This window comes from Leptosomus discolor, chromosome 24, assembly GCF_034619465.1.
Source record: "Leptosomus discolor isolate bLepDis1 chromosome 24, bLepDis1.hap2, whole genome shotgun sequence".
NCBI classification, from domain to species: Eukaryota; Metazoa; Chordata; class Aves; order Leptosomiformes; family Leptosomidae; genus Leptosomus; species Leptosomus discolor.
The window spans coordinates 7,424,313-7,436,557 of NC_141414.1; the positions used below are offsets into that span (position 1 = coordinate 7,424,313).

The following is a 12,245-nucleotide window of genomic DNA, read 5'->3' on the forward strand; positions in this document are numbered from 1 at the left end:
GGACAGCGGCAGAGCTGGGGACCCCGGGGTGCGAGGATGAGGACATCGGGGGGCTCAAGCCTGCTTTGCTCTGGGTGGGCCTTTAGCACATGCAATACGCTGGTTGATAAGCAAGAACTGCCTCGAGCTGGGGAGCCAGCCCTGGATGCGAGCGCAGGCTCCTGGCCGGGCGACTGAAGTCGTTCCCCTCCTGCTGCCTCAGTTTCCCCAAGCGTCACCGGGCTTCGTCCGCAGCCTGCGGCCCAGCAGCCGCCCCGGCATCGCACGGGCACCTCTCCCAGTCCAACGCAGGGGCTGCCCGCAGCTCCCCACGCCGCGGCCCAGGAGGCAGCGATGCTGGGGAGCCCCAACACACATGGAGGAGAGCTGGGGGGGGGGGGGGGGGGGAGGCGGGGGGGGCTCCCCAGGCCAAGTCTGGAGGTGCTCCCGGTGAGGGTAAGCCTCACACCCGATTGGGGTGCCCCCCACCCAGCACCTTCTCCGGAGCAGCCTCACCAGCCTTTTTGAAGCAATAAACCCCAAAAAGCTTGTACTTCTTGTCCGGGAAGCCCAGGTTGCGCACGCCGGGCTCCCGGCCCCCGCAGCGTGCCCGGGGGTTGACGATGGGGTAGCGGATGCTGCCGTCCTCCAGCCAGCCGGCCTCGCAGCGGTCCAGCAGCTGGATCTTCCAGGCGGCGTAGAGCTGGCCCACCTTGGCCACGGCCGCCCCGTTGTTCTTGCAGGCTTGCACCGCCTCGGGGTAGCTCAGCTTGCGGTACGTCTTCAAGAAGTAGACCTTGCCTGGGGTGGGGACACACACACACACACACACGAAACGGGGGCTGTCGGGGACCCGGCGGCTACACCCTGCACTTGGCCCAGCACCGGCACCCGGTGGGGTGGGAGGGGGTAGGGATGGGGCTGAGCGGTGCAAACCCTGTGGCCCCACAACGTTTTCTTTTTCGGGAGGGGCTGGGTGGGCTCCGGGGAGGCCCCGCCGGGGTGTGGGCAGATTTATGGGGGCTGCGCGGCGGCGGCGGCGGGTGGTGACGGCTGCTCGTGGCGATTACACCCGCTATTTATCCTGCCTGCCACCGTTAAATAAACATCGGCAGAGCCCCCACCCCACCCCCCACCCCGCGCCGCCCTGCCAAACGGGAGGGATTTACGCAGCCCGGGAGCCCTCCCGGCTCCCATCTGTCTTGCGTGGCCCCGGCCTCATCCATCACCCGGCTCGTTCGCTGCTGCAATTACCTCCGTCCCCTGCTCCTGCCCGAGGAAGACGGGGGTTTTGTTCAAACCGGGTGCCCCAACCCCAAAGATGATGGGGTCGGATCCTGGTCCTTACTAGGGGGGGTCACTGAACCCCTTCTTGATGTGCAGGGGAGCCCAGGGAAGGCACGTGCAGCCGCATCCTCGGGGCTGAGCACCTTCCCGGACCGTCATGGAACACCCCCCCCCACCACCCCCCAGCCAAAACAGGGAGCTGGGTGCTCTGTGCCTCCGTTTCCCCCCCCGCCAGCTGCCGTTACCGTTGAGGTTGGAGGTGAAGCAGAAGGCGTCGTAGTGCTCGCTCTCCTTGTGCCGGTAGCCGTAGTTGCGTACCCCCACCGGCGTGTCCTTGCGGCCGCACTCCTCCCGCGGCCGGGAGATGGGGTACTGCACCGAGCCGTCCTCCAGCCAGCCGGCGTTGCACCAGTCCATGCCCTCCAGCCAGGCCTGGTGTAACTGGTCGTGGGAGGCCAGGATGCCGTCCTGCTCCAGGCACGCCTGCTGCGCCTCGTGGAAGTTCAGGGTGTAGCGACCCAGGCGCGGGTGGTAGGGGAAGATCACGCCTGGAGGGGGGTGGTGGAGAGGAGGGTTGGGGTGTGGGGGGGTGTCCCCCACCTTGGTTTGCAACCACACCTTACAAACTGGGTCGTCAGCGGAAGGCACTGGGAGCCGGTGGGGAACAGGGGCTGCTGGAGGCTGGGAAGCCCGGCTGCAAAGTCCAGTGAAGACGAACTTCCATCGTCTCTCCTCAGGGATTTTGGGTGCTCCGGGCTTTGCTCGGTAACCCCAAAGCCCCCCCCACCTGCGACCGCAGGGACCCCTGCAGCACCCCTGGGCTCCAGGAGCTGCTGCTCTGGGACCTGGGGGCATCAGTGGTACCCACGTGGCGTCCCAGGCGAGCCCCAGTGTCCCTGGAGCGAGCTTGTACCAGCCTAAGCCACGTGGCTGGGCCTCCTGAGCCCCTAAAAAAGGGTTTTCCCAAAAAAAGGACACCCTTCCCCGGTGTCCCCAGCTGCAGCAGCCTGTCCCGGTGGGCTCAGAGCCACGCATGGCGTCAACACTGCTGCCACATCCCAGCGTGTGCCCCCCCTCCCCGGTGCTTTACGAGGCTGTGCCGCTATCTATCTCCGGCGTTTATTAGCTGCCAGCCTGTAAACCTGGAGCAACAATAAAAGCCAATAACGGGCAATAAACCACAGCACGCGCCAGGAAAAACAGCCGGCTGTAAAGCAGGACGGAGCCCGGCTCGGGGACACGGCACCAGGAACCGTGTCCTGGCCACCCCGCATGGGACACGGGGACCCCCAGGGTCCTCCCCGTCCCCGTCCCTCCTGCGCCGCTACCTTCGAGGTCCAGCTTGACCATGCCGGTGTCGTCCTCGAGCTCGTTGGTGACCTCGCACTCGTAGCGGCCGTAGTCTTGCAGGGTGACGTTGCGGATGATGAGCGAGGCGTCGCCGAAGCCGTCCTCCTGCAGAGCCGTGCGGCCGCGGTAGGTGCCGAACGCCCGCCGCGCCTTCCCCAGCGCCACGAAGACGTCCACGAAGGCCATCGGCTCCGTCACCTTGGTCCACTTGAGGCGGATCTCGGCCGGGTCGTGAGCGGACACGTCGTAGTGGTAGCGGCAGGGCAGGATGATGGTGCCGCCCCGGTGCGTCACCACCTTCCCCGGGGCCGTTTGCACCACCACGGCCCCGCTGTCACCCTCTGCAAGGGACACCGAGCTCAGGGGAATCCCTGTCCCCAAGCCTGCTCCTGCCTCCATCCCAGGCAGCGCCAGCACATGGGCAGGACCCTCGGTGGGGACAAGGCAGACTGGGGATGGGGAACAGGCCACGGGGGGGTCAACTCTGGGGGCAATTGCCCTATTTCGGGGGCTTTGCAGCCCCCGAGGAGAGTTGGGCAGCTCCTGGCCAGGGCAGGGGACGCACAACGGATGCCCCAGAGATCCTGATCCCACTTTAATGGGTATTAAACCCAAACCAGCTGCAGGACGGCTCCCCCCGTCCCATCCCGGGGGGTCCAGCCCAGCTCCCCACTGCAGAACCCCCTCCCCACTCACCCATGACGTGGACCACCTTCTTCCGTCCCCGGGTGCTGAGCAGCGTGTCGGAGGCGAGGACACCGGCGAGGAGCAGCAGAGCTGCCGGGCCGGTGGTCCAGGGGCCTTGGGGACGCATCTGGGGGTAGAGCAGAGCCCCATAGCACCCACCGGCCCCCCAGGAAGGAGAGCAGCGGAGGGGAGGTCTGTGAGCAAACCCGCGCTCTGCCAGACCCCCGGCTTCAGCAGCCCCCCGAGCAGCAATGCCGCTCCCCAACCTGCACCCCGGTGGGGGTTGTTACCCCTCGTGGGGAAGCCCCCAACCCCATCTCCCACCCCACGCAGAGTGGGGGTGACGAGCTGGTCACTCATTGCCTCTCCCCACCGAGCATCCCAGTCCCACAGGGACCCCCCGTGCCCCCCGGCCTGCGCCGGCGCTGAACTCCGGTTCACCCGCTCAGTTACAGCCGGGATGAATATTTCATGGCAGACACGCCGGGCTGGATCTCCTGAGTTATTTATGTCAGCGCTGGCACATCTGGAAACTGAACTGATGGCGAGGGACTGGGCTGCGGCTGCCAGAGCCCCCCGGAGCCCCCCGGCTGCCTGCCCCACTCCACGTCCCCCCACCCCCAGGGGGAAAGGGTGTGCTGGAGGCCGGAGCCCCCCACAGGGGAACTGCGATCCCCCCTGAGCCCCGAGTCCTCGGAGATGCCCCAGATCCCAGTCCAGGCAGCCTGGGTGTCCCCCTGACTGTGGGAATGAGCCCCCACCCCGTGGGGCTGAAGAAGGGGAGCCAGGGTTTGGCGGTGGGGCAGGGGAAGCGGGGCAGCCCCCTCGGGGGTCCCGGTGCCCGGTCCTGGGACAGGGGGACCACCGCTGTCTCGCTGGGGGTCCCAGCGCCCGGTGCAGGGAAAGGGGGAGCAGGGCAGCCCCCTCGGGGGTCCCGGTGCCCCGTCGGGGGCAGAAGGAGTTGGGCAGCATCCCTGGGGGTCCCAGTGCCCGGTCCAGGGAAAGGGGGAGCCGGGCAGCCCCCTCGGAGGTCCCGGTGCCCGGCTGGCGGAGCAGAGGGACCGGAGCAGCCCCCCTCCCGGGGGTCCCGGTGCCCGGCCGGGGGAGCAGAGGGACCGGAGCAGCCCCCCTCCCGGGGGTCCCGGTGCCCGGCCGGGGGAGCAGAGGGACCGGAGCATCCCTCCCCCGGGGGTCCCGGTGGCCGGCCCGGGGAGCAGAAGAACCGGAGTAGCCCCCCCCCCGGGGGTCCCGGTGCCCGGTCGGGGGCAGGGGGAGCCGGTCGGCCCCGGTTCCCCCCCCCCCCCCGCCGGCAGCCCCGGGACCGGTGCGGTGTTGCAGTGCGGGACACTGCGGCGGCAGCCCCGGGGCTGCGGGACGCCGGTGCCCGGGAGCGGGCAGCGCAGCGAGGGCGGGGGGAACCGGCCCGTCCGCCGCCCCTCGCCCCGCCGGGAGCAGCCCCCGCCCCGGGTGCCGGTACCGAGGGTCCCGTCCCGTCTCTCCGCGGTCGCACCGCAGCGAACGGAGCCGCCGCCGCAGCGTCCCGCACTCACCGTGTCTCCGCCGACGCCGGTACCGGCCCGCGGGAGGGGCCCGGCCGCAGGAGCGCTCCGGTGCCGCCGGTGCCGCCGGTGCTGCCGGTGCCGGTGCGGTTTCGCGCAGGGGGCGGCACCGGGAACTCGGCCCGGCCCTACCCCGGCTCCCGGCGCTGCGCAGGGCCGCCGGCTCGCCAAGGTCACCGGCCCGCCCGGCACCGGCCCCCCGGTACCCCCCGGTACCGCCCGGTAACCCCCGGTACCCCGCGGTACCGCCCGGTAACCCCCGGCCCGGGCTGCGGGTGGGGAACCTGCGGGGTAAAGGGAGTTTTGCCCGGTTAATCCCCCCCACTGGCTCCCGCAAGGGCAGCCCCGAGCCACTGCCAGCACCCCCCACCCATGCACCCCCCCACCCATGCACCCCCTCACCCCTGCGCACCCCCACCCGTGCGCACCCCCACCCGTGCGCACCCCCACCCATGCGCACCCCCACCCGTGTGCACCCTCCCATCGGTCTGCACACCCCCACCAGCGTGCACCCCCCCCCCCCACCCGTGCACCCCCTCCGTGTGCACAGCCCCCCCGTGTGCACACCCCCCCCACCCGTGTCGTGTCCCTCCCCCGTGTGCACCCCCCCATCCGTCTGCACACCCCCCCCCCGTGTGCACACCGCCCCACACACCCGTGCACACCCCCCCCATGCTCGCACCCCCCTGCCCACCCACGGGCACCCCCCCGGCCCACGCAGGGGCTCCCCTTCCCCCACCTCCCCCCTCCCAGCCCCACCCGGAGCCGCCGCAGCAAGGGCAGGCAAGGGCAGCGCAGGCAGCGGGAGACCCCCACGGCCCCCCCCCCCCCCCCCCCCCGCACCCCAAAGGGCTGGAGGGGGCAAAATCAGGCGGTTCCTCCCGGCTCCGGCACCGGCTGGGAACGGGTGAGACCCCGGTGGGGGGCTGGCGAGGTGCTTCGGCCACTGTGACGGGGGTGACACCCCCGGCCAGAGCAGGGACACGGGTGCAGAAGCGGTACCTGCGCCCCTTTATTTTGTAAACACGGTTTTCCTGGCACGACCCCCGCTCCTGTGGCTTCCCAGCACGGCCGGGAGCACCCGGGGTGACAGGGCACCCACGGCCCCCGTGGGACCCACTGGGACGAGACCCCGGCTCCCACAGCGCCCCACCAGCAAGACCCCCTGAGCCTGGGAGAGCAGGGCTGTGGCTGCAGCAATGTCCCCCAGTGCACCCCGCAGCGTTAGGGGACACAGCGGGGACCGCAGCATCCCTGGGGACACCTCTGCCAGCCAGGTCCCACCTCAGGCTGCTCCGGCTGGGAGAGGGGGGGACAGGCAGCAGCCCCCCGTCACGGGCAGGACCCGTCACTGGTGCTTCTTGCCCGTGGCAGGAGGGGTGGGCAGGAAGAAGGCAGGGCAGCGCAGGCAGCGGTAGGCCAGGAGCTGGGGACCCAGCGCGTAGAGGCCGTTGGTGAGGAGGAAGCTCCACCAGACATCTTCGGGGGTCTGGTAGGGGAAGGGCGTGCGGGCGTGCAGCGAGGAGCCCAGGTGGGAGAACTGAGCCTGGGGACACAGGGCAGGGGGTGGCACTGCGGGACAAGGGGGGGTCCAGCAGCGGCGGGCTGGCCCGCCCGGCACCAAAGGGTGTTTTGCAGGAGCACACCCAGCCCGTCCTATCTATAGACCTGCAGGCTGGCTCCAGCCTATTTCTGTCAAACTAATCCCCGGTTCCATTAAGATCCACCGAGGCCAAAGTAATTATCGGGCAGCGGCGGTGGGAACTGCTCCACATGCAGCCGCGAGTGCGGATCTGTGTGTGTGTGTGTGTGTCCCAGGCTCAGCCCCGGCTGCCCACTTGCTCTCTCCTGGCTGGGACAGAAACCTGGGGTCCCACCGTGTCCCCCCTTGCAGCTGGGAAAAGGGCGATGGGGCAGCCCTCACCTGCGCGACGGCACCGGCAAACACCAGGCTCCAGTCGGGCAGCCAGGAGCAGCCGGGCAGCACCAGCCCGTAGATGCAGAGACAGAAGAAAGGGAGGACGTAGAACATGTAGATCAGCATCTGGGGGGGGGATACAGAGAGGGTCACCCCCGTCCCTGGTGGCACATGAGGGGGGGGTCGAGCCCCGCCTCGGCCCCGCTCACCTGCACTTTGGGGTAGGAGACGGGGTCGCGCAGGTACGGCTCGTGCTGGTAGATGTACTCGAAGCACGAATCGGCGGGACAGTCCAAAACCACCTGGGGATGCGGAGAGTGGAGGGGTGGTGGGAACAGGGCAGATGCCCCCACCCCGGGACCCCCGTGGAGCCTGCAGGACCGCTGTGGCCCTCTTTGGGACCCCTGTGCGGGGACCCAGCACTCACCATCCCCCTGAAGAAGGTGAAGGCGGCGGTGAGGAGCAGGACCAGGACCAGCCCCATGTCCTGGGGTCGCTGGTACAGGTGCTTGCGTTGCTCCTCTGCAACCTGGGAGAGGGAAAACACTGGATTTTCAGCTCTGCACCCTGTGCTCCAGCCCCGGGAGGGCAATGAGGGTGACGGCTCCCGGTGCAGCTCCCCGGCGAGCCCCTGCTCCGGCTCCCAGCTCACCTTCTCGGGGCTGAGGCACGGCAGGGCCTTGGGCTGCTGGAAGAGCCTCGCCCCAGCCCAGATGGGGATGAGGACGTAGGGCAGGTTGAGGAGGAAGGCAGGGCTGAGGTCGGAGCTGTATTTCCCTGGGGAAGGAGAGCACAGGGTGGGCACGGCCGAGGGCTCAGCACCCAGTACCGATACCTGCCGCTTGCCCCCAGGGCAGCACCTGCCTCCTCTACCCATGGGGCAAGTGCTTGGGAGCAAATGAGGGGGGATGAAGGCAGCCTGGAGGGATCGGCAAGGGCTGGATGTAGGGTCAAGCCCCCCCCTCCGCACCCCTGTACCTATCAGGTTCCCAAGCAAGAAGACGACGATGCTCATCGTCAGAGAGCCCAGCCAGAAGAGACCCAGGTTCCTGTAGCTCTTTCTGCAGAAACATCGGGGTCAGAGACGTCTGCCAGGCTCAGAGCTCCCCTCCTCACAAAATTTGGGGCTCTCCCACCCCCGACGAGCCCCTCCGAGCTCTCCTCCCCGCCGCCGTCCCCGCTCACCTCTGGCCGATGGCCGCGATCATGGCGAGGTAGAGCCCGTAGTGGACGATGCCGTCCCAGTAACAGACCATGATGCCGTGGGCCGTGCGCAGGTAGGGCTCGCCCTGCCCGTTCGGAAGACAGCAGAGCATACGGGGTGGGGGCAAGCACCTTCCCACACCCCCTCCCCAAGGGACCCCGCGGGAGATGGGGCTGCTCCGTGCACGGTCCCCCTGCAGCAGGAGCAGCCTCGGGGGCAGGAGCTGCACCCGTGCTCGAGCCGGGGGCAGGGGGCTGCTCGTTTGACGGCCGGGGCGTGCGAGAGCCCGAGGCGGGGTGAGGCGGTACCTCTCTGACGTAGACCTCCATGAAGCCAGAAATGTAGCCATCCTCCTCCAGCGAGATGATCAAGTCGACGACGGAGGTGAAGGAGAACACGACGAACACTGCGGGACAGCGAGCCAGCTCTGAGCGGGTCCCAGGGCTCTTCCCAAATCCCACATCCCCACTCCCTGCCCCAGCACGGGATCACACCCTGCACCCCAGGATGGCGGGTGGACGACACACACGGACACATGGACTCACCACAGAAAAGGGGGTCCTGGAAGTGGCTCACGCCGCTTACGAAGAAGATGATGGAGAAGAGGATGGCGAGCACCAGCACCCCCGTCAGCATCAGCACCAGCGGGCTGCTGCGGAACAGCAGGATGGGTTCAAGCGCCAGGGCACAGCCGGGGGGTGAAGCCCCGTTTCCCGCGGTCCAGACGAAACACCCTTTGCCCCCCACCAGTTTTGAGAGGTCCCCACTGAAGCAGGGGGAACGGCAGGATCAGACCCTGCTCCCCGGCGCAGGCGGCGTCCCACAGTGGGCACAGGGTCCTGCCCGTCCTCTGCGAGGGGGGAAACGGCTCCTCCAAGGGTCTGAAATAACCCCGGGAGGGCAAAGCCCGGCGGAAGGTCGGGTTTGACACCCAGGAGCGGATGGGGAAGGAGCTGCCTTGCTGAGGCTCCTGTGCCAGGGCAGGGGAGAAGCCTCAGCGTGGTCCTTCCTCTCCCTCTCCAGGCTGTGGCTCTTGTAAGAGACTGGGGAAACCGATTATAGAGCAAATCAGTAATGAGGAGATAGATACTGAAAACGTGTCCTAAAAGACTGAAGAATTCGTAGGGAAATCTATCCTGGGCTTGCTGCAGCCCCTCCAAGAAGCACTTGCATCAGCTGGGAGAGCCACAGCTCTGCTCCAGCCGGTACATGGAAAACTTTGCGGTATTTTTCACTCAAGCCTTTAACCCTGTTACCAAAGAAAACGAAAAGGTGAAGTCGTGGCTGACGGTCGGTAGCTTATCCTGCAGAAACGCCCGATCCCCAGCCCGAGCGCTCCTCAGCGCAGCACGGCGGACGCGCCGAGCGGGGAGGAAAGGCCAGGCGTCCCCCGGCGCCAGGGTCCCCCGGCTGGGAATAGCTCAGGTCTCGTTTGCGGGAGGCTGTGATGATCCCCCGGCTCGTGTTCGCCTTGGGCAGGTGGAATTGCTCGGCCAGGGCCAGGGCCAGTGGCCGGAGAGCGCAGGACCCCGCGGCCAGGGACAGGATCGGTGTCACAGCAGCACGGAGCGAGGCTGAGCTCGTCCTCGCCACATGCCCTAAGCATCCAAACCAACAGATGCTCTTGAAAAAACCTCAGAACAACCAAATAATTGAAGTGTCACCGCCTAAGTGCATTATTACTAGTGTATAATTAATTACTACACAACTAATTAGTCCCGCGGAACGATTAGTTCAAAATTCAAACAGGGATGTGATGGAGCAGCACAACGCCGGGCTGCTCCGGCCACCGTCAGACGTGACCGTGCATGTGATGGGGCTCGAGAACCACCAACACGCGCTGGCACCAGGGTCACCCCACGTAGCAGCACCCTGAGGGGCCGCTCAGGGCACCCCGCTCACCCCGCCAGGCTCTGAGGCACCATCGCTCGTCCTGCAGCAGGGACTAATTAGGAAACAGGGGGACATGTCCCCCACCCCCAACCCCCCTGCAACACCTCAGCAGGGGAATAATGTTGTTACGGGCTTCAGTTTGGGGGACAGGCTGGAGGGGTCAGTGCTCCCCACAGCTACGGAGGGTTTTCACCCGGTGCCGTGTTGCACAGAAGGGCTGTGGGTTTCATAGCGGTGGATCCCGGAGATCGGGGCTGTGACGGTGCGGGATGGATGGGAAAGGGGAGACGGAAAAGATGGGAATGCAAACGGGGAGATCTTTAAGTAAAGGTTATCAGGTGGCCAGGAAAGCCCTGGCTCTGTGATTAGGAGAACGTTTGGCTAAAACCGCTTCCCGCTGGTAAAGCAAAAGCAGAAATGAGCTCTGAGAAGAAATTTATAACGAAGGGGAAAAGGAGGGTGAAGGGGCGCGGGCAGGAACGAAAGGACAGAGAGCGCAGCGAAGTGATGAATAAACACAAGGGGAAAACCCGCAGACGGCAGGTCCTGGGGCGTGAGGCTGGAAAAGAGAGAAAAGGAACCAGCCAGAGCGTGGGTTTGCGTAGACACACAAAATAAAGCAGGTGAGGAAGCGGTGGGGCTCCGGCCGGCTCAGCAGGGAGCTGACCCCGGGTACCGAATCCCCCGACACGAGGGTGCCGGCCAGGGGTGTGCTGAGCAGCCAGAAGGCGGCTGGGCTGGTCGCGGGGATGTCACTCAGCAGCAAGACTGAAAGCTGTTATCAGGCAGCGCGACGGTGACGGTGACGAGGCCGGTGTGGAAGGGTGGCATCGGCCACGCCAGCAGCCCAGTTGCCAGAAGGGTCGGTCTGGGAGGGGGAGCAGGGGTCCCCAGCGCCCGGGGCGGCATGGCCATGTCCAGAGGGGACAGCCAGTGTTGGGGGTCCCGTCCCTCTGGGTGGGGCCAGGCGGCTGGAGAGGATGCTCATAAATCAGGGAGGTGCTGAGCACCCTCATCCCCGGGGATTCGGGGATGTCAGCGTGGTGCAACGAGCCTGAGCAACCCCCGCGGCGCGTCTGGTCGCTGATAACGGCGTTGGAGAGTCCTGAAGGCGGCCGCCAGCCACGTCGGCAAAGCCCCAGCCCGCAGCAGCCTTTGGGGGGCTCAGCCAGGGCCGGAGCACCGGGACTGAACCCCCGGGCTGGACCCCAGTCCCAGCACAGACCCAGCATCTCTGCCCTGGCCACTGCTCCCCGCTCTCCAGGTCCTGTCCTGGGTGGGATGGCTCCCACCATCCTTGGACAAAGCCTCGTCCTGGGCTAGACTGGATGCTCCCCCCCCAATCCCCCCCCCCCCCCCCCCCAAGTCCCAGCCTGGATCCAGCCTCCAGCACCAGCGGAGGACAGGACCCAGCACCCTTCCCCGAGCCGAACCGCAGCATCCCAGCCCCGGACCTTGGTGCCAGCCCCACACTCACTCTGCCAAGGCGGTCGCGCCGTTGATGCCGAAGGCCAGGGGGATGGCGAGCAGCGAGGGGGCGAGCACGCCCGGCACGGCGGGGAGCTGCATCCCCGGGCCGGCCGCCGCCGCCGCCGCCGGAGCCCACGGACTTTGGCCCCGCTGCCGGTGAAGAGGCAGCGCCCTTAAAGCGCCAGAGCTGCCCCGGGGGGGAAGGCCGGGGGGTCCCGGGGGGGAAGGCGGCAGCAGCCGAACACACGTGTCTCGGTACGAGGGTCTGTAGCAGCCTCTGCGCTCGAGGGCTGCGGGGGAAGGATGAAACCACTCCAGAACGGGCTTTCAAAGCTCAGGGACTGGGTGTTGTTTTTTTTTTCCAATTCATTCTGGAAACCTTAAATACTTAAAAGAGACAAGGGGACGCAGCTCTTCAGATCTGTAAGAGAAAGAGAGAAGGAGCAAAGCACATGAAAGCCGACGCTTCATCCCTGCCTGAACCGAACGGAGCACAGAGCAGGAGTTTCAAGGTCTCTGCATCCAGCTGGGAGCCCAGCGTTCTCCTGACCTCCTCCTCTCCCACTCTCTGCTCAAAACATGGGCGTTTACCTCCCCAGCAGCCTGGGGAGAGACCTGCCTCAGGGACCCAGAACCGGGCACACGCTCCGAAACACCCACGGCACTCAGCAGCCCCCTCAACGCGGCCGCTCAACCCTTCCCCTCCCTCCCAAAGCCTTCACAGACGTGCCACTGTGTCACTCTTTTGCCCTCTTGCTTCACAGTCCGGGCGCCGAATGAGCCGCCCTGCACTTTGCCCCGGGCTCATTCGTCATCCCCCCCCGCCGGTGCGGGAGGAACTCGAACGCGCCCCACACGCCTCGGCGGGGCCTCGATGCAACCACCCTCAGATCTCCCC

General features: G+C 67.1%; 2 protein-coding genes across 2 annotated transcripts; both read right to left on the minus strand.

Annotated features, from left to right (window-relative positions):
* Window positions 1-442: 442 nt before the first annotated feature.
* Window positions 443-3,430, minus strand: HAPLN4 (hyaluronan and proteoglycan link protein 4). The gene is made up of 4 exons (XM_086477572.1): window positions 3,313-3,430; window positions 2,595-2,957; window positions 1,512-1,814; window positions 443-780 (listed from the first exon to the last, which is right to left on the minus strand). Exons 1-4 carry the CDS (start codon window positions 3,428-3,430, stop codon window positions 443-445), a joined length of 1,122 nt encoding a protein of 373 aa, XP_086333698.1.
* A 2,780-nt stretch (window positions 3,431-6,210) lies between these two features.
* TM6SF2 (transmembrane 6 superfamily member 2) lies at window positions 6,211-11,446 on the minus strand. Its single transcript, XM_086477444.1, has 10 exons — window positions 11,355-11,446; window positions 8,530-8,636; window positions 8,293-8,390; window positions 7,966-8,069; window positions 7,759-7,841; window positions 7,433-7,557; window positions 7,208-7,309; window positions 6,990-7,082; window positions 6,787-6,906; window positions 6,211-6,408 (listed from the first exon to the last, which is right to left on the minus strand). Exons 1-10 carry the CDS (start codon window positions 11,444-11,446, stop codon window positions 6,211-6,213), a joined length of 1,122 nt encoding a protein of 373 aa, XP_086333570.1.
* Between the last annotated feature and the right edge of the window lie 799 nt (window positions 11,447-12,245).

Bases quoted from the DNA above. Each gene is read 5' to 3' on its own strand.
- HAPLN4 (XM_086477572.1), bottom strand. From the start codon at position 3,430: ATGCGTCCCCAAGGCCCCTGGACCACCGGCCCGGCAGCTCTGCTGCTC. The intron at 2,958-3,312 runs GTGAGTGGGGAG...TGTCCCTTGCAG, and splicing joins GAAGGTGGTCCACGTCATGG to AGGGTGACAGCGGGGCCGTG. The intron at 781-1,511 runs GTAACGGCAGCT...TCCCCACCCCAG, and splicing joins CTTCACCTCCAACCTCAACG to GCAAGGTCTACTTCTTGAAG.
- TM6SF2 (XM_086477444.1), bottom strand. From the start codon at position 11,446: ATGCAGCTCCCCGCCGTGCCGGGCGTGCTCGCCCCCTCGCTGCTCGCC. The intron at 7,842-7,965 runs GTGAGCGGGGAC...ATGTTTCTGCAG, and splicing joins ATCGCGGCCATCGGCCAGAG to AAAGAGCTACAGGAACCTGG. The intron at 6,409-6,786 runs GTGAGGGCTGCC...CTGTGTCCCCAG, and splicing joins TTGCCGGTGCCGTCGCGCAG to GCTCAGTTCTCCCACCTGGG.